The sequence below is a fragment of the Rattus norvegicus genome, chromosome 3, assembly GCF_021556685.1.
Source record: "Rattus norvegicus strain SHRSP/BbbUtx chromosome 3, alternate assembly SHRSP_T2T, whole genome shotgun sequence".
Taxonomy (NCBI): domain Eukaryota; kingdom Metazoa; phylum Chordata; class Mammalia; order Rodentia; family Muridae; genus Rattus; species Rattus norvegicus.
In genome coordinates this window covers 78,943,250-78,964,094 of record NC_141536.1, presented here as the reverse complement: position 1 = coordinate 78,964,094, position 20,845 = coordinate 78,943,250, and the positions used below count along the sequence as shown (strand labels likewise).

Genomic DNA, 20,845 nt, shown 5'->3' with positions numbered 1-20,845 from the left:
TTCTCCACCATAGAAGACACCGGGTGGTACCCAGATTCAGCCCACTGGATCATCATTCTGGGATCTTCTCTGCTTCCGATGGCCATGTGTGGTGGTAGCGGTGGGGGAAAAATCTGTGTCCTTGCCTCTCTTCACACCTGGCAACCACCTTCACAGTGTCAACCAAAGCCAGCTGAGGAGCAAAGGCTGGCCCACATCTCCATGAGGGCTATGGGTGGACTTCAACAGCGTCCTTCAGCTCTGTCCCCTCCTCTCACCTCCTACTTCTTCCAGGCACATCTGTCACAGGGGACAGTAAAGACACAGTCACCAGGGCCCATTGGGTGGGTGGATGAGCAGATTCCTTAGATACAGAACGTGGGATTCTATGTGTTTTCAGGGAGCAAAGGAAGTGAGGAGCCGGCCCTGCGTGGCAGCTTGTTACTTAAGACACGCAGCCATAGGCCTGGAGACCAGGAGACCCCACAGGAAAAAGGAAGGTGAGACGAGGCTGGACTGTTGAAGCTGCTAGGTCTGGAAGGGAGCCTAACTTTGACTCAAGTCAAATGGAAGGGGCAAAAGAACAGGAAGAGAGACAGGGCCTCAGCTTACGTGATGCAAAGCTACACACAGGGCCACCTGGCTTTCTCCACTGCCTTTGGCAGGGAGCAGGGGTCATGACCTCAGAGCCAGGGAGGGGCAAGAGCCTACCCTCGCCCCCTCCCTCCCAGCAGTCCCTGGGGTCTCAGACTTGGGGTGGCTGAAAGTGCTGAGGGCCAGGCCCCTGGGCCAGGCCAGGTTCCTAAGAGGAAAGTCAAGTGGGAAGCTGGGGCCTGGAAAACAGGGGCATGGCCAGGGCCCCAGGGAAGGGGATGACATCAGGAGTGGCAGGAGGGGCTCTGTCATGTGGCCCAAGAGATGGCTGCACTGTGCTCCTTGGCCTTCATGCGCAGGGCAGCAATACTCGAGGTCTTGCGGTCTGGCTCGCCATTCATCTCGTAGCCGTTGAGGCCCGGACTGATGCCAGCTGCTCCAAACAGGCTGCCCATGTGTGTCTGGCCCACGTGACTGCCAGCTCCAGAGACACTCAAGAAGTCGGAGACGCTGCTGGCTCCAGAGCCAGGAGGGTGAGCGTGAGGGGACATGCAGGCAGGCACTGGGTCACAGGGGACCACACAGGCTGGCACTGGCGAGGCAGCCCCATTGTTGCCAATCCAGGACGGGTTCTGAATCTGGGGACAGTGAAAGAAGAGATGTCACAGGCTAGCTGGGAGGGCAGTGGTACAGAAGGGCTCAGCTGTCCATCATTGCAATGAAACCATTCTTAGGTGTCCAACATTAAAGATGCCCAGGGAACCCCTGGTGGTGAATTTATGTTTTAGAATTTCAATTTCCAGGGTAGGTCAGTAGCAAGGATTGTGTTTCAAACTGCCTTAGGGTCCAGGCAAAGCATTGCTCTGGATTCACCTGAGAGCATCTCTGAGGCCTGGGGCAGGGGGCGGACAACACAGACTGCAGGCTTGCAGGTCGGGGCGATGTAGGGATCACTGTGGGGAGCATCTGAGTGCTCCCATAGGCCTAGGTCAATGCCTAAGGCTCCAAGACAGAACCCTTGAAGGTTCCCAACTAGTCTAGCAGTGAAAAAGTGGCCCCAGCTCTGAGGTGAGGTTCAACTACACATCTTCTCTTCTACTGACATCCTTTTTCTCTCCCCAGCTCCCACATCTAGCCTCAGTGTCTCTGCTCTCTAAGCATCTCCAAGGGGGTGAATGTGGGGTGCCTAGGTTCCCTTTGAAGAAAGGACTAGCTCCTTTCAACTGTACATTCTAGGCTCTCAGTTGTTTCAGCATGCACATCCTTAAGGTGGCAAGAATTCAAGGAGGCCTTTAGAACCACCAGGTGGGCAGTGGGTCCTAAAGCGCCACAGGAACTTCTAATGCTCTCAAGAACTGTCTGTAGACTGACCACACACTGATCCTGGCCCCAGCATGCCTCAGAGTGGGACAATGTGATCACCACCCCCTCCTGGAAATGATCTAGGATCTGAGTCTGTGGGGCAGGTGAAAGAGACGGGCAAATGTCTCTTGTTGGCTCCCTCCCTCTAGCTCTGAGCTCAGATGGCAGCCATCAAGGGCAAAGAGCGAGAGCCAGAGGTTGGCCCTGGGAAGACAGAGGGAGAGGGAAGACAAGCATTAAAGAATGTGACCAGAGGTGAAGCTGATGTACCAGACACCCCTCATTCCTCAGCCTCACAGTGAGGTCTGCCCTCTGACCCTCAAATCCTGAGGGAGGTGGAGGAGGTACAGAACTGGCCCAGGTCAGGGGTGGAATGGGCGGGGGCTGTTTGATAGCATCGCAGCTGTGCACACTCAGGAGCACTGATGTGACTGGCAGCTGGAAAGTCTCAGGACTTAGAGGAGGCTTAGGCAGAGGTAGGTCATGAGAGAGGTGCCAGGGATGCACGCTCAGACAAGAGGACATCTGTCCAGATGCCCCAGTGCCTGGTATCACCCACAATGCTCCTTGTTCTCGCTGATGGACAGGAGGGAAGTTTCTGGAAAAGGGAAGGGAGACAGCAGGCAGATGCCTGAGTGTCAAGCCCATGCAGCTATCTTCCAGAAACAATGACCCTAGACCCTACAATAGTGTTATAGAAGAGCTGAAGCAGACACTTACATCGTGTCCAACTTACACACAAAGAAGCTGGGCCTCAGAGAGCTGCAGATACACATGAAGAGAGCAAGGCTCTAAGACTCCGTGGAACCTTTGTCTTGGGCCCGTGTGCATTTCAACCTGACCACAAGTCCTTGCTATCTCAGCACATCGTTACTTGGAGTGCCCTGAGGGACAGCCAACACCCTGGAAAGCTCCTGGTTTTCTGTCTGCCAGATGCTTACCACAGCAGAGGACAGCACTGTCCCAGCATTCTAGGTCTCCCAGTCAGGGTCAAACATGCATACACCTGACGTCCCTGAGCCTAGTCTTCCTCCTCTGCTTCATCCCAGGTCTAGGGCCAGAGGGAACATAACAGGCAGGGGGATGTACCTGGGCATAGTTCTCGGCTCGGGTGAGGAGGGGCAACTCATAGGCCGTGGAGAAGTGGGTTCGGACCTGCTGCATCTGCCCAAAGCGCTCCCTCTTTCGCCACTTGGCCCTCCGGTTCTGGAACCAAACCTACAGGACAAAGCAGCGGGTAGTCACAGGGGTTAGGCCTTGCTCTCAGGCAGTGTGTGTGTGTGTGTGTGTGTGTGTGTGTGTGTGTGTGTGTGTGTGTGTGTGTTAGGGGCACAAAGAGTCAATCTGCACCTTTCCCTCTTTGGTATGAGAACTATGTAGAATTGTCAGAGTTGGGAAGGATGCCATTATTCCAGTAACCATCAGTGTGATTTGGGGCCTAACTGTGAAGCTTCAGATACTAGAACAGGCAAATATTGCGCGCGCGCGCACACACACACACACACACACACACACACACACACACACACAAGGAGACATAGAGAATGAGTACAAGCCATTGGTCATTGGTCTTCCTGGCACTGTATGCAAAATGTAGAGGGTCCCAGACTCCAGGAAGAGTCCCATCGAGCTATGAAGACCTTTTCTAGAAGTTTCTTCCCTTAGCCAATTCCTTCGTGTTATGGTGAGTGAAGCCCTCTGAAACAGGAAAGATGTGTGGAAACAGGAGCTAGACTATGGAATTTGCCCTTAGTGAGGTATCGGTAGGGTGGCTGTTGAAAAATCTTATACAGACTGACTGGTGCTGGACAGGTGCTACCTGTCACTGAGGTATATAGGTGCTACACCATTGGCTTGACCAAACTCTGAGCCAGGAGAGATGTAAATGTGGAGTCTCTGATGGGGTGGCTGAGAACCTTCCTAAGATACGAGGAGAAGGGCAAGAGCAGGCTGCTACCCCAGGGAACTTGGCTGGTTATGGACAGAAAGGAGGATGCAGTCGGAGAGGTGGGAGAGAAAAACAATGGGAAGAGGACAGAGCAGGCTCTCCCTAGAGGACAATGCCGACAGCTTTCTCTCTATCTTCTAGTGGGCTCAGTAGATTCAGATGTACACAGGCTCAGCAATGTGTACTCAGTCTGTCACCTGCAGGCTGCATGCACCACAGGATAGCTGCAAACACAGCCCAACACAAAAGTGTAAACTTGCTTAAAACACTTTTAAAAAACCTATTGGTTTCGTAACTCATTTGCGTGGTCCACAATTGTGAGCTTTGTTGATGAGCCATTAGAGTGGCAAAAGCTGGACAGGTTTGTGCCCCTGCGGTCTGCACCCAGGCTGCTATTTGGGGTCTAGACTCTGAGAAAGACATTAACAGGGCAGGGCAGGGCAGGGCATCCCTAGCTGTGGCAATCCACCACACTTCTGAGATGGAGACCAGAGTAGCCTCTCTGCCATCCTGCCTGAGAACACCCAGACTCCTCAAGAACCATGGCAGAGAAAGATGAGGAACAGTAAGTATGGGCCTTCCTGAGGCTCTGGCATGGGAGGCTTCCAGGGCATCTTTTAAAAATGGGCCTGTGGCAGTGCCTGAACTGCTAAAAGCCTCAAGTTCCACATCCTTAGGATGGGGCTGAGGTCTGGGCTGATGTCAGAGTAGAAGTGGAGACAGCAGATGGGAACACAGCATGAAGTTTCTAGAACAGTTGAGCTGTTTGTTTATGACTCCTGACCTCATTCTCTTGCTGAAGAAAAGTGGTCAAAGTCTGCAGGAAGTGTGTCTCATTAGAGTCGGGTAGGGAAAGTAGGTGTATTCCTTTCCTTTCCTAATCTGACTTATATACACATTTACACACAAAGGTACTATCTGGTCATGTGCATGTGTGTGCGCGCGCGCGTACACACACACACACACACACACACACACACACACACACACACACACACACACAGAGTGTCTTTCCTATGACCTCCCTAGAGAACAGCTCTCTTTAAGGCTCAGGGTCTCGGCCCCTGCCCCAGAGCCTGGGGGAAGGGTACTTTTACTTTGACTAGGCCTGGGGTGAAGGCCCAGGATGCCCACTGGGAGAATGGAAGACATGGGGGCTCTTCTGCATGGTGAAATGGGATCCCCCTTTATCAGCGGCTGCAGTGGGGGCTGGGGTGGGCTGGAGGAATCAATCAGAGGAGCTTGTTTTCATTTCATGTTTAATTTCCTGCAGACTGAGCTCAGTCTTCCGCTCCATCCTCCGCCTCCCAGGGTTTTCTGGAGGGGGGCACTAGAAGCACCAAAATAAATAGCCCCACTCCTTCCTCTCTTGGGGAGGCAGAGGCAAGAGAAGCTGCTGCTGCTCCTGCTAAGGTTTTGTGCCTGAGGGTTCCAGTGTCTGTGGTGGAGAGGAGGTTGAGGTGTACGATATCACTGAGGACAGAAACTGGGACCCAGGGCTGCCTGAGAAGGGTCCAGAGCATAAGTCGGTGTCAGGCAAAGGGATTAGGGATGAGAGGAGTGGGGGCGAGGGATGGGATATGGTACTTGAGGGAGGTGTGAGTCCCATTATCTGGGAAGGTGTAGCCAAGAGCATTGTTTGGGGGAGGGTGGGGAGAAGGATCATTTGATGAAGATTCATTTGATGAAGGTGGTTGGAGATGGGGCAGAGCAGAGTAGATAAACCCAGATGGGGGGGGGGCTGGCCTACCAGGGACCTCCTTCTCCAGGTGGTCCTTAGTCCCTATCTTTTTACTCTGTGCCTGAGGCCCGAGACTAAATTCTGCCTTTTTCTGTCCCCCAGTTGGCAGAAGCTATTAGCCTGGCTGCCTTCAATATCCTCCCAGCCTCTAGAAGTACCATGGTACCTGGTGCCTCCCTCTGCACTCCAGTATGTGTTTCTGTGCAGAGAATTGGTGTGTCCTCCCATCTCTGACCCCCAACTGTGCCTCTGTGCCTCGGGGCCCGTGCAACCACAGGCTCGTCTCTATAAGCCCCCAGGAGGAGAGCTCACCAAGGTCCCTGCCGTGCCTCCATTCTGGATGTTGTGGCCAGGACCACCCCGTTCCCAGCCCACCCGGGCCTGGCCCACTCAGCACAGGCCTCTCTGGAGGACTAGACCATTCAAGGAACCAACTGTCTTGGAGGAGGCCTCTCTAACCGCAGCCCATCTGGGGCCAGGGTGGGGTGGCCCAGGGCGGGGAGGCTTCAGTCTCATTGTCTTCAGACACCAGCTGTGGAGATTGGAATCCCAGACAGCAGAGAGAGGCCTCGAAGCCCCCTGGAGCAGGGCCAGACCCCAGGCTGTTTCCCATGAAGGACCATCTTGGGACCACCCATTGGCCCCTCCCTGTTCCTGCCATCACGGTACACCAGGCACCTGGCTTGCCACCAGCAAGCAGTGTGTGGGTCCTGAGCAAACTCCACAGAGGCAAGCAAGGCGGTTCTAGTACACCCCTGCACTCCCCACCCCTCGCCGGCCCCAGGGCACTGCCAGGCTCAGAGCTCAACCCAGAGGTTTGACGCACATAGAGATCCCACCCACCCTGCTGCCTTTGTACAGAGAAAAGTCTAAGAACAATCTGGCATGTGCCCGAGAACAGCAAGCTAGTCAGAAAGCACTGTCCCCGAGCTGGGGCGTCCTGGATCCCAGGCTCAGAACTGCTTCTGCATCAGTGGTTAACTCTGAGCAATCACTTCCAACATCTGGGTCTTCCTTCCTCATCAAAATAAGACGTGGTCTTTTCTGAACTACCATTCAGTAATTCCATAACCTTCCTGTTTGATAGGAAGATAGATGATATATTAGGGTTTCCCTTTCTACCTTGGCTGTCAGGAAGTATAAGGCTGAATTTAAACAACAAGGAGTCTAACCCTGGTGGGTTTTTTTTTTTTTTTCTGGGGCTGGGGACGGAACCCAGGACCTTGCGCTTCCTAGGCAAGCGCTCTACCACTGAGCCAAATCCCCAACCCCGGGTTTTATTTTTTTTTAACATAGTCACCCCATTTCTTGAAATGGTTTCTGACCTTAAACTAAAACAAATTTCTAGCTGTAAATTTTCTCAGTGTTTCAGAAGTAGGCCTGGGTATGTCCCTGTGTGTCAACAAAGCACTCACCTGGTTATATAGCAGTGACTCAGAATACTTGGTCTGTATTGTTCTCTGTCTCCTGCTGAGTGTTCCCTAAACTCTGCTCTAGACACACACATTCATTTCAGAAGTGTGCGTGTAACACACACACACACACACAAGTGCACACATACAAGCAGAAAGCAAACGGGTTTACCCCCACCTGAACATGCTACCTGTCTACTGGTACAGTGGACTTGCATCCAGCTGCCCCCTCTCTACCCCTTCTGTCTACCCCCAATCCTGAGCTGAAGCTGGGGCTCCTCTGGGAGCTGGAATCTCAGGAGGTGAGGTCTCGTGGGACACGAGAGGGCTCGGGCATGACAGTAAAGCCCAGCTGCTCTGCCGTTCTTCATCACACCACAGACTGCAGCACGCTCCAGCAACTGCGGCGTCTAGGGGCTGCAGGTTTCCAGGTAGTTTCTATGTGCCCAAGCTAAATGGCAGATGCCTCCATGTGTTAAACAGGACTTGCTGAAGCTGATGGTCCTTCAGCTGGTCTTGGAACCGCCAGGAGAACAGAAGCTACAATGTCATGAGACTGCCCAGGACGGTGGAGCTCTTTGTTCTGACTCCCTGCGGCCCAGGCCACAGTGCCCTGCCCATTAAAAAGGAAGATTGCCTAGGGACTGTGGAGATGGTTCAGTCTGTAAAGTACTCACCATGGAAGCAAGAGGACCTGAATTCAGATCCCTAGAACCCACTGGAAAGAGTCAAGCATGGGGTTGCACACCTGTAACTCCAATGCTGGCCAGGGGGGCAGAGCAGAGGCTCGGTGGTCACATAGTCTAGCTAAGTTGGCAAGCTTGGGGTTCAGGGAAAGAGTTTGTCTAAAAAAATAAGAGCAACTGAGAAAGACATCTAATGTTAACTTCTGGCCTTCACACACATGCGCATGTGCGTGTGTACACACACACACACACACACACACACGCACGCATACTTGTGCATGCGTCTTCCCTCACTTGTAAACATACATGAACATGCACACAGACACATGCACATACACACATACACACACATATACTTGTGCATGCATCTTCCCTCACTTGTAAACACACATGAATGTAACATGCATGAACACATAATACATATACATGCATATATGTTAAAAAAAGAAAAAGAAAAGAAGCCCTCTGTGTTCACATGTGTCAGGCTCCTGCTTGCACAGAACCCACAGGTGTCATTCTTGTCATGCTTTGGGCTGAAAAGCCATCTGACTATGGAGTTGATATCGTATTAAACTGAAGCTTGAACTCTTGCTTGTGGGCTTGGTCATACCTACTTTGGCATTTGGGCTTTCTCTTTTGTTTCTATGATTTCCTACAGGGGGCCACCCTCTGGAAAAGCAGGGCCACTGAGTTGCACATATTTGCTGCCTTTGTTGTGTGTGCTAGGTGGGACCCAAACCTGTAATCCCAGGGCATGAAAGGCAAGACAAGAGGGTCAGTAGTTCAAGGCCAGCTGTGGTTACATAGCAAGACAGAGGCCAGTCTGAGCTACGTGTGACCCTGTCTCAAACAACAAGGTGAGTAATAACGGGTTTCTCATTTTAGGGGCAAGAGAATGTGACCAGTCACAGAGTCTATCGGAAAGAGGAAGCAGAACAAGTGGAAGAAAGTGACCTGCTTTGGTCCTGTTGATTTTATAATAGGCTACGTGGTGTTGTGTAGCTGAGTCGAACTGTGCTGAATAGAGCTGTGTGTGGTGAACTGTGTTGAGTTTGCAGTCTGGCACTGTTGTGTTGGGTTCAGTTTGGGTTGCACTGGGTTGGACTGGGATGAGTGTGTTGAGTTCGGGTTGCACTGGGTTGGACTGGGATGAGTGTGTAGAGTTTGTTTGGCACTGGGTTGGACTGGGATGAGTGTGTTGAGTTTGGGTTGCACTGGGTTGGACTGGGATGAGTGTGTTGAGTTTGGGTCCCACTGGGTTGTGTTGTATTGAACTGGGTTGAGCTGTATATGGTATGTTGTACTATGGAGAGGCGGGTTGAGCTGTGTATGGTATGTTGTACTATGGAAAGGCGGGTTGAGCTGTGTATGGTATGTTGTACTATGGAGAGGTGGGTTGCATTGCATTGGTTTGGCTAATATTGGATTCGATAGAGTTGGGTTGTACAGGGTTGCACTGAGCTGTGTACTGTGGGTCACACCATTGACTTGTGTTGTTCTAGATTGTGTTAGGTCTGCTGGGCTATGTTGGGCTCTATTATATTGGCTTGGGCCATGTTGTACTGGGTTGAGCTGAGTTATACATCATGTCCTGGGTTGTCTTTTTACTGTGTTGTATTGTGCTGTGTTATATTGGGTTTGTTTGTACTGAGTTTAATTGAGCTGTGTGTGTGGTAAATTATGCTGACTTGATTGTTCTCGGCTATTATAATGTTGTGCTGGGTCTTGTTGGGTTGTACTGGGTTCTATTGTGCTGTTGGATTGGGTTGTACTGGGTGAGTTAAACTGTGTGTGCTGAGGTACGAAACTGTGTGTAGCGAGTTGTACCGTTTTGGGGTGGGTTGTATTGGTCTGAGTTGCATTGCACTGGATCATGCTATACAGTAAGTGGGTCATGCTGCATTGAGCTGTGCTGGCCTGGGGCTGAACCGACCTGTGTATGGTGGGTTGCACTGTGCTCAGCTGGCTGTATGGGACTGTGTTGGGTTGTGCTGAGTGGGGTTAAACTGTGTTTGGATAGTGATGGTGAGGGCATTCATTGTATTGGCCCTGTCATGGCTGACCTGCACGCGGGCCTCGGTGAGGTCGGTCCTCATAGCCAGCTGCTCCCGGGCATACACATCAGGGTAGTGTGTCTTCTGAAAGACTTTCTCCAGCTCCTCCAGCTGGTAGCTCGTGAAGGTGGTTCTGTTCCGCCGCTTCTTGCCTTTGCTACTCTCAGAGTCGGTTTTTTCCAGGGGGCTTGGTATTTCAGCGCCAGCCCGGTCTTGGGGCCCCTTGGCCCCTGTCTCCTTCACACTGAGGTAGCTGTTGTCCATGCCCACGGGCTCAGAGTCAGGGGGCAGCTCTGGCTCACCCAGGTTGCTCTCTTTGGCTGAGGAAGAGAAAGGAAGTTTAGAAACTCGAATCTGGGAAGCGAGAGAGGAGGACACTTGATCCTCCCAGAGGCACACTGAGTACCAGGCCAAGAGATTCAAGCTCCATACTCTAGTTTTTCCTCAACCTGCTGGGTGACTTTGGGCAAGTCTGTCCCCCTCCTTCACCCTCTGTGGCATCATCGTAGAATGGCCCTTCTGGCACCAGTGTTATGTAGCTCTAGGTTGGTCAGTCTGACCTTGGTGGCCTTCTCTCCACTTTATGGCTGTAAGACTCCTCCCCTAGAAGGGTTCAAAGGAGCCAAAATCTCTTTGGAAATGGGCCCAATGGCTATCTGACACAATACGGAGGCTTCCTTGGGTAGAATTCCTCTAGCCACAGTGGACTTGGTGGGAAAGAGAAAGGACAACATTGATACCCATAGTTGGTATCATGGCGTTCCATAGCGAAGCCTTGGAGACTGTCTCAGACTTTAGCGCTGAGACCCACCCCACATCCCCCCCACTCCACCTATAACACTGTCTGCAGAGGAGCCTTTAGTGGGTGGGGTTCACTGAAATGTGGGTGCATGCTGGGGTCCCATTCGTAGCAGCTGCCACTGTCTACCACAACTGGGAGGCATCCTTCACTCCTGGGGATGCCCTCTTAGGGGCCACAGAGAATCATTGTAAACACAGCTCACAGCCCAGGCCCTGACTGCCGATTGCTGACACAATGAGGCTCCCATGGTAGATTCCTGGAAACTTAGAGCCTCAAGGAACCAAGCCAAGCCACACAGGTCAAGAGTGGGGAGGTGGAGACCAGGGTAGGAGGGTAGGAGCTCCTGGCCTACCCATCCATCTGAGCATACACACTTGCCTCACGGTAGCAGGGGCCTCAGAGTCTGGACTCCAGGGCCAGGCACCAAAGTTTCTGTTCCACACCTTTGACTTTACAGCTCCACTTTCCTAATGAACCCTTTGTGGCTCACTTTCCCCTTTATAATTTTGGGGTGAATGAAGAGACCCATGGGATATTTCTTATGGACTGTGAGAAAAGGAGAGGCACTCAGCCAGCTGACTATGTAACCTTCCACCATTACTGATGCCTGCTTCTGGTCTGGCCTTGAGGCTTCCAGGCCCTGCCAGCATAAGAGGATTGTGACCCAAGACAAGTCCTCCACGAGAGGGGTCCCTGGGGTGCACATATGTATCCAAGCACCATGGGGTGGGATGGGAATCAAGGCATGTCTCCAGATGTGGGAAGCCCCTTTCTGGCCATATGCTTAGTACATATGCTGCCAGAGCAAGCACCTGGACATACCTTTATTTGAGACTTGGGAAGAAAGAGATAGGTTCAGTGGGAGAACCATTAATAGATGTGGAGGGAGATCGTGGGAAATCCTTAAATGCGCACAAGTCCCATCCATTCACAACAAGCGTGTGTGGTGAATATAAGTGTCATCCGGTCTGACTCTCTGTTTCTTCTGGAAACAGGTTCCTGCCACCATTTGCATTTTGGATCAGGATGATGCCTCTAACCTTGACCTCCTGATGCCATTCAGATCAGGGGTTGGGGGATTGATGCTTCAAGTTTACCACACTCCCTGTGAGCATTAGGAAGGGTGAGGGAGACTTTCTGCCCCTGTCAGTCTCCTTCCAACTCTGACACTGAAGAAAGGGAGGAGAGGGTGCCCAGAGCAGGCCTGGAAGCATCTATGGGGGTGGCTGACCAAACCAGTGGCGTTACAAATGGCAGCCATGTGAAGCCAACTTACACAGCCAGCGAGCAAGCGCAGCTTCGGTGACAGCTTTGTGTGAATTGCAGCTGCCAGCAGAACCAAGAGCTTCCAGCAAAGATATTTATCTTCCTGGCAGACAAATAAGTTTTATGCTTTTTTTTCTTTTTCATTTTTTTTTTAAGAAAAGAAATCCCACCCAGCTCACCCAAAATAAACACTCCTCTTGTGCAACTTCCTGGCAGCCCGGCCAGGGAAGGCAGCCGCCACCCCTCCTGGCCTAGCCGTGTCCCCCAGGCTCACCCTTGCCCCATGAACCCCATGGGAATGAGGGCCAGTTGAGGGCAGCTACACAGAAACCAGGGGTGGAAGGACTAACCCTAGCCTCCCATTTAAACTGAGGGGAAAAAAGCTAGAGAGAGAAAAGATATGCCCTGATTATCCACAGACACCGCTCCTGCTCTGGGACTACACTACCAGGGCATAGGACTTATTTCCAGGGCCTCTCAGCACCCGTAAGTCCTGCCCCTGAGCACAGGTGACAAAGATGAAGTTCTAGGCACCCTTACTACAGAGCTAGATCCCGGCCCCACAGGAGAGGATGGCAGTGTTCACAGTCTTCTGATGAGAAAGAAGTAAGGGTGTATCCCTGCCTAGATCTAGTCACCCACTGGAACAAGTGAATGGGAAATGGGGACACAGCAAAGTGTGTACTGAGATCAAAGCCCCAGAAGGACTGTGCATGTGTGCGTGCATGTGTGTACACGTTCACACGTGCACACGGGTGCTTATGCACATAGTCAGGAGCCATCTATCAAGTTCTTGGACCCAGGGTGTCCATTGGTGTGGGGCTTGCTGTTCCACTCAACTGGCTGGGCAGAGAGCGCTGCAGATCCACCTGGCTTCACCTCCTCAGTGCTGGGTACAAGCACATCCCACCACACCCAGCTGCTTTAAGTGTGCTCTTGGGTACCCTCATGCCTGTGTGGCAGGCGCTTTACCAACTCAGCCATCTCCCCAAGCCTCAATGCCAACGTCCTAAATATTCATTGCTTATGTACGAATGTGCACCACATGAGTACTTGGGAGTTATGGATGGTTGTGAGCTACCGTGGGAGCCGAGAATCGAACCCAGGTCCTCTGCAAGAGCAGCAAGGAGTCTCAACCACTGAGCTATCCCTCCAGCTTGCCAGCCCTTTTTTTTCCACTTTTTAGTTATTTAAAACATTTTTTAACTTCAAGTATATTTTGATCATATTCCACCCCTCCCCCAAGCCCTCCCAGATCCTCTCATCGTCTACAACCAAGGAAACGAAATTCAACCTTCTCAAAAAACCCACCAAACTGTAACCAAATTAAAGCTTGAGCACACACACGCACACACACTCACACACACGAAGGAGAAGGCGTCTGTTATATGTTCGTCACCTACAACACAACATGAGGTCTACCCTGGAGGAGTTGATATACTTAGTGTCACTCCACTGGAGAAAACTGATTTTCCCGTCTCCCAGCAGGTATGAATTGTCATTCAGTTGTTAACCTTTACCCTAGTCAGCATGCTAATTTTGATTATTAATTTTCTTCCTTTAAATGCTGAAGCTGGGCTCCTACTCTAGACAATAAAGGAGAAATCTCCCAAGGTCTGTAACCATACTTACCTATCTCAGAACGACAAGCTAAGGCCGGAGACCCTGGCTTTGTATCTATAAGGCCCCTCCTCCTGGGACCCCTGAAGCCAGGCCATGCACCTTGAGCCAGCCCGTGTTTGTCCTCCGGGAATCTGGTTTATTGTTCCTGGTCCAGCTCTCCAAGGTCCTTCCCCAACCCAGCTACAGGGACTTGGGACACAGTTCCTCTGACTGAAGTATGCCATCTAGCTACCTTAAAGCCTATGGCTCCTGCCATGACTCCTATGTGATCCCCAGCAGACAGGGTCTGTTTGGATTAGATAGGGTCCAGGGATGAGGGAAGCATGGAGGACCTTGTGTGAAGCCAGCCAAAAGATCCAGAGGGGCTGGCTAGGGCAGTAACCTGGGCAAGGCCTTGTGTAACTCAGAATCTGGCTCATGCTGGCACTCCTTATCAATAGGATGGGTCTGAAATCCCTGGCTGCACAATGTGAGTCTGATTACTCCTGTCTAGAGGAGGCCATTGTCCTGCCCGGTTCCCTGCAACCCTCACCTCTTACCGCCTGCCCAGAAAATCCTGCCTTCCAGGTGCCTGCAACAGCTCTCCCAGGGAGCAGAAGTCAACCCTCTGTCCTCCACTCAGCCCTCACAGCCTGGGGGGTTCTGACTAGTTGTGAACAAAGCCCTCGGGGTCCGGCTCTCCAACTGCCAAGGGGAGCTTCTTGTCACTCGTCTTGCCTCAGCTCATAGCATAGGGAGGGACAGGCTCTAATATGTGGGGAGAGGCTATGGAAGAAAAGATGTGCCATGGCCAAGAGACACTACAGTGTTCCCTCCTCGTGCAGCCGCTCAGCACGGCCCCACTGCAGACTTGCAGATGGCTGGTGTTGAGCAGGAGAGGGGACCAGGTATGTATAGGTACACGAGGGGAACTGAGCACACTCATGTCACTTTCCAAGACTGGAGGAGACTGAGGGAAAGTGGGTGGGGAAAAAGTCAGGGTGGACCTTAAAGGACATTTCTCTTTACACAGCAAGCAGAACCAGCAGGGAGGGGCCAGCATCTAAACCAGTGGTTTTCACTTTCCTAATGTTGTGTGGCCCTTTAATACAGTTCTTCATGTAGTGGTGACCCCCAAACCATAAAATTATTTCCCTTGCTACTTCATAACTGTAATTTTGCTAGTGTCATGAATCATAACGTAAATATCTGATATGCAGGATATCTGATATGTGACCCCTGTGAAAGGCTCATTTGACCCTCAAAGGAGTCTTGACCCATAGGTTAAGATCTGCTGATCTAAACCAGCATCCATCACCTACCAGAGAGTAGTCGTCTCTGTGTCAGACCACTGCATTGCACAAGAGAAGTGACCTCCGGAAGTGCCAGTTTGCCCAGCTGTGGCATCCTTCGACACTGTGGCCCCAGTACTGGAGTCAGTTGAGCAGCAACAGAGGCCGGCTTGAATCCAGGCCATCAGCAGCAAGCCTGCCTTTCCCTCAGCCTTCAGGGACACTGCATATATTTTATTCTGGCTGAATGTTTTCCTTCCCAAATCATGCAAGGAGCCTTTTGTGGGTGTGTCCCAAGTCAAGACAGCGAGTAGAGCCTGGCTTATCCTGACCTAAAGTTTCCCCTTTTCCATATTTCCTCCCCTGATGGCTTAGAACTCACTGTGTAGATCAAGCTGGCTTCAAACTCACAGAGATCCACCTTCATTTGAACACAGCACCAGGCCCAGCAATCAGATCAAGACTACCCAGAGAAGGGAGACAAGGGGTGACTGTTCAAAGTAATGCCTGCTCCAGAAAGGTCTTCCCTCAGAGTGCCAAAGGCTCTAGAACAATCTGAAGCCAGTGTTATTCCCGTGGAGTAACGCTTCCAGGTGGGGAATGAGAAGCAAGAGCTTCTGGGTAGGCTACAGACCACGTCTGGGAACCAACCATCACAAACTGATCCCACTCAGTGTTGGCCATTGGGGCTCAGCTCGTGAAAGGAAGAAAATAGGAAATCCACCTTCCTTCCCTTAACTTCTACCCACCATGCCTTCCCATCTAGGGTCATCTAAAGCTCTCGAGAAATTTCCAAGGTATTCTTTCCTCCCTCCCTCCCTCCCTCCCTTCCTTCCTTCCTTCCTTCCTTCCTTCCTTCCAGCCATCCATTCTTTCCTGTGAATGTTTCCAGAGGGCACCAAGAGCCCCTTTATGCATCCATCTATTCAGAGGATGTGAGCCCCTAGGGTATAGGCACCAGCCTGCAGCTGGGGATGGGTGTGGGAGAAACATGTTTCCAGTTGCCTGGGGCAAGGGTCATGAGTGTGCAGACATGTGTAGAGTTGTGTGTCAGTGTGGATGGGTGAGTGTGGACCTGGGTAGAGAGTGTGTACGTGTGTGGCTGGGCATAGGCAGTGCTCACGGCATGTATGGCTACAGGGTCTGAGTAATTTTATCCTCCGTGGTTTTGATTACATCTATTTTCCCTCCAAACATCTGCTTTGTGGGGGACATGCGGCTCTCTCTGTTCCCCGGGTGAGCCGGCCCCACACACCCTGTGGCGAAGTGCACAGCACCGATGTAATCTCCTTAAACAAAACAGGCCAGCACGGGGCCCTTTCATGCTATTTAAAGGGCACTGACTAAACCCACCGCTGTCCAAACAGTCCTGGGGGCCTGGGGTGGAGGCTAAAGGTTAGCCATTGATCACATAAATCCTCAACCCACCTCATCTGCCCCTGGGCTCTGTCCAGAGGTCTTTAGCTTAGCAGGCAGCTTGGTAAATAATGCTGCAGAGGAAGAAGTACCCAGGCAGCATGACAGCAAGAACACAGGGAGCACATGTGTGTCCTCACTCAAGAGGCAGTGAGCCGGGACGGGAAAGAGTGTGACAACCAGTGCTCAAGCTAGTCGGGGATGAAAGGCATCTTATTCTGAGCACCCATCAGCCAGAGAGCCCTAATGAAGAAATGAGGAGGCACAGACCAGAGGAGGTGGTGGGGACAGAAGAAGTGGATCGAGGGTCCCAAGACACCGGCACATGGGAAATAGTGAAATCTGAATTGGGTGTGGAGTTTAGTTCACAATAATGAATTTTTTAAGGTGGCAGTTTATGTGAACAGGCAACTCAGCAAAGACACATGGGTGGCCAATGAACCTGGGGACAGGCAGGTCATCATTCCTACCGCTAAGCACAAAGGAAAACTGGGGTGAGACCGCAGAGCACCCCCTCACAGAGATACAGAGACAGGAACTCAGGGTGCAGGTCACAATTGTCAGCAGCTTCTAATGTGATTAGACTAACCTAGTCCTGGCTCCAGCAAAGCCCTCAGCTCGGCAAATGCTCTAAGAAATGAAGACCCATCTGTGAGGGGGCAGAGACCCAAACCAGAGAGAAAACACTGCTGTGCTTGGCTCTGAACGTCCCGAAGGCTTGCTTGTGCCATGTGGTTTGGTCCTCAGCAACTGACAATGCTGGAAGGTGAGGGAAGCTTTAGGAGCTGGGGTTTATAGGGAAGTGTGGGTGGGTCTTAGATCGTTGGGGATGTGCCCTTGAAAAGGATTATAGGGCACTAATATCTCTCCCCTCCCCCTTCCCACATGCAGTTTCCTCTGCATCTTGTTCCTGCCACGATGGGCTACATCATCACAGACCCAAAGCAACACACCCAACCGAGATCCAATCCCATGCTACAGAGTAACATCAGCACAGAACAGTGCTCGTCTCTGGCAAGCAAATCTCATTTTGACTAGAGATAGGTGTTGGGATTCAACCTCCAAAGCAGCTAGAACCCTCTTTACTTTTAAATTGATTGTCACGAGCATCTGGTCACAGTCTCCAAAAGCTGAGCAATGCAACAAAGGTCCTTTAATAGGCAACTGGTGGGGTTGGGGATTTAGCTCAGTGGTAGAGCGCTTGCCTAGGAAGCGCAAGACCCTGGGTTTGGTCCCCAGCTCTGAAAAAAAGAACCAAAAAAAAAAAAAAAATAGGCAAGTGGTGAGCAGACTGAGGAGCTCACGGTGGAATAACAGTAAAGAAACAAACCACCGTCTGGACAATATGGGGGAGTCTCGGAAGCACACTGCACGTGTAAAGGAACCAGCCTGAAAGTGCACACACTGTGTGACCCATTCAGTTATCACGTGAGCCTGGGAAGGTAGGAATGGAGGTACAGAGGGCAGAGGGTTGGCTGCAGGGGGCCAGGGGATGGGGGAGGGGGCGAGGTTTGTTCGAACTATATGATCGTGCCTTTGTGATGGTGTCAATGGGTACAGAAATCTGTATGGGGATGCGTTAGAGACTACAGATTCACACTGAGCTTCATCTCTCACGGTGTTATTTTGTGGGGTGAAAAACGTAATTAATGAGAAGATACAAAATGGCGTTGAACATCATTCAACGTTCAAAGGCCTTCACCCCAAAGTCCCACTTCTAGGCCTTATCCTAGAGAAGTAATTGACAATGAACCTAAGGAATGAATGAGAGACCAAGTCCAATGGTCTACTGTGTAGAAAGCTGAGGTTAATGGAAATAGCCAGGGTAAAGGGTATCCTTCCCATACACAGATTCCGTGCATTCTACTCTGTGCAGCGTCTTTGTTGGGATTAAACATGAATTATTGTGCATCTATCGGTTTGCTTGCTTTCCCCCCTCCCTGTTAGAAAGCAGGGACCGTTCATCACCCCTTGTGTCCAGCGTTTAGTATTGCACTGGGAACATATAGTTGCTCAGTAAACACCTGATGAATGAAGGACTGAACCCTGTTACAGAACGGGGCTTTGGCAAGTGGAAAGAAGACACTCATTTCTAGGAAAGTAAGCAGGGAGTGATTATCCTTGGAAAATACTGGAAGTTTTCCAGAAGTAGAAAGTTGAGTATGTGGGCTAACTTTTCCCTTTTGTTGGCCTGTTTTGTCCTGGCTGGCTTTCTCTGAGATGAGGATAAGCTCTTATCTGAATCAGAGACTGGAAATCCCAGGGAAGCCTGTGCTGACAGGGAGCTGACACTGTGCTGTGGGGTTATGGGAAGCGAGAGGCCTGGATGGAGTGGGGTGGGAGAGGGCAGCTTCAGAAAAAAGCTCCTGCTACAATGGGGTGGCATTATCGTGGTGGGGTGGTACTGACCTCCCTCCCATCTGGATCACAATGGACTCCAAGTCAAGGCCTCTATGACCGCTGGATGACTGCCCATGCTCAAGTCCAGTCCAGATTTCCTCCTAAGATTCTTGGTCTGTAGGCTTATATCCTTGAGTGCAGCCAGTAGGTGTCTAAGATGCGGGCGCCCATCATGCCACAACCCACAGCAGAAGTTCCTTCCAGCTCCCAGAGGCCTCATTCAGATGCCAAATACACGACAGGATACTCCTTGAAACAGCACACAGCAACAGTGAACACTGTTGATGGAAGAGTCCCCTGAGTTCGGTCCCCAGCACTCACATAAAGAGCCAGCTGCACTGGCACAGGCCTATGATCTCAGCTCTGGGAAGGTGGAGACAGGAGGATCTCTGGGGTTTGCTGGCCTGCCAGCCTAGCCAATGATTGAGTGAACTCCAGGTTCAGTGAGAGACACCATCTCAAGAAATAAGGTAGAGAACAATTAAAGAACACACTCACCTGATTGACAACCTCTGCTTTCCATGTGGCTGTGTGAATGTGCGCGCATGCACACGTGCACACACACATAAACACACACAGGCACAGACACACACCCACATACACACAGACACACACACACATACACACAAACACACAGAGACACACAAACGTGTGCATGCACACACACTTTAAAAACTCCGGAAGTTGAGCATGGTGGCTCACACCTTAATCCCAGCACCGGGGAGGCAGAGGCAGGTGGATCTCTGAGTTCCAGGCCAGCCTGGTCTACAGAGCAAGGTTCAGGACAGCCAGTGCTATGTATAGAAACCCTGTCTCAAAAACAAACAGTAAAACACCCCAAATATTGATGAGAAATACACAGAATGACTCCTTCAGTATTTGACAGTCAAATGCAACAAAACTGTGGTCTGTTGTATTCTGCTACCTTGGTCACCCCCACTGTGGCTTTCAGGGCCCTGTGAGCTAGATCACCCCTTCTTGCTTAACTGAGTTTGACCTGTTCACCCCCACCCCCAATAGCACTCCTGCCCCCCCCACCATGTGCTGCATGGTGGCCTTGTGTTTCTTACCTCTGAGGCTGCCCTTCCTGTGCTGTCTCTTGCACTTCTCTCTCTGTCTCTGTCTCTGTCTCTGTCTCTGATTCTGTGTGTGTGTGTGTGTGTGTGTGTGTGTGTGTGTGTGTGTGTGTGTATGAGAAAGAGAGAGGGGGGGGGGGAGGGAGAGAGAGTTCTGTGGATTTCTGTCCTTACCACACTATCCTGGGTTCTCTATCACTGGTCTCCCTACCTCAGCACATGCTGTCTGTGTGGACTGGTTACCTCATGGATGGAAAAGAGACCTTTCGAGAAGGAGCTCAAAGAAATCAGCCATGAAGCAGGCATGAAGGTGGCCCTGTGACTATTTCAGCCTGAACAAACCTCTGGGCTAACAATGGATGTTTCCTCAGATCTACAACTCTGAGTGAATCCGTGCCACTAGGAGTGCAAAAGGCACTGTGGAGGGGCCAGTCCTGTGGGTGGCCAACCCCTGGGAGGAGTCTCAGGCAGCTGCTCACCCTCAGTGCTGGTTCTGTGTCAAGACTGTAGGTCCAACTCCCAGAGGCCAAAAGCAAGGCTGCAGTTTCCCACACTTACCACTAAGAGGCACTGTAGTTCCAATAAAGTATTTCTGGGCCTGAGGCAAAGAGGAGGGGGTGTGGGGTTGGGGTGATCTGAAGAAGGTTCCTAGGAGGATCTACCAGTTCCGCAGGTATCCATCCCTACTGCTTACCTGCCACAGAGATCTTGCTGCCCTTGTCATAGCTCATCGAACCAGTGGGCAAAATGAGGCACCAGACAGAGACCTTGAATGAGAGCATTTGAATGAAAGGCCTGAGGTCTGGGCTTTTATTTTTATTTTTCCTGGAGGTCGTCTCCCTCCCTGCAAAACCCTAAGTATCTCTTGAGTTCCAGCTATATTGGCACACAGTAGGTATGCAGGAAACATCTGACTCACTTGTGAATGACTGTCTTATGGCAAAACTACTCAGTTTACCACCTTGTCTTGCTGGTGGATCGTCTTATGGCTAGGAGCGGTCACCCCTGGCCTGTGATCTCCTGGGGGTTCTTAATAGAGGCAGGCCCCACAGCCCCACCTTACACAGATGTTCTCTGGGCTCTTCTGGTGGGAGGGTCTTTCCTGGTTTAGAGGCGTGGGCTGTCAGAGTCAAGGAAGGAAGAGGAAGTAACAAGAGCACCATGGAGAACAGTGGAAAACAGTGAATGTACTTTGTAGTCTGCATGGTCCTTGGG

The 20,845-nt window shown here is 51.4% G+C and overlaps 1 protein-coding gene across 1 annotated transcript in view; it reads right to left on the bottom strand.

The window, feature by feature from the left end:
• Positions 1-507: 507 nt before the first annotated feature.
• Alx4 (ALX homeobox 4) overlaps positions 508-20,845 on the bottom strand; it is a 36,468-nt gene continuing 16,130 nt past the window's right edge. The window contains 3 exon segments of the mRNA NM_001106553.2: positions 508-1,211; positions 3,025-3,153; positions 9,786-10,096. Coding sequence (NP_001100023.1) covers positions 882-1,211; positions 3,025-3,153; positions 9,786-10,096 — 770 coding nt within the window. The 3' untranslated portion in view covers positions 508-881.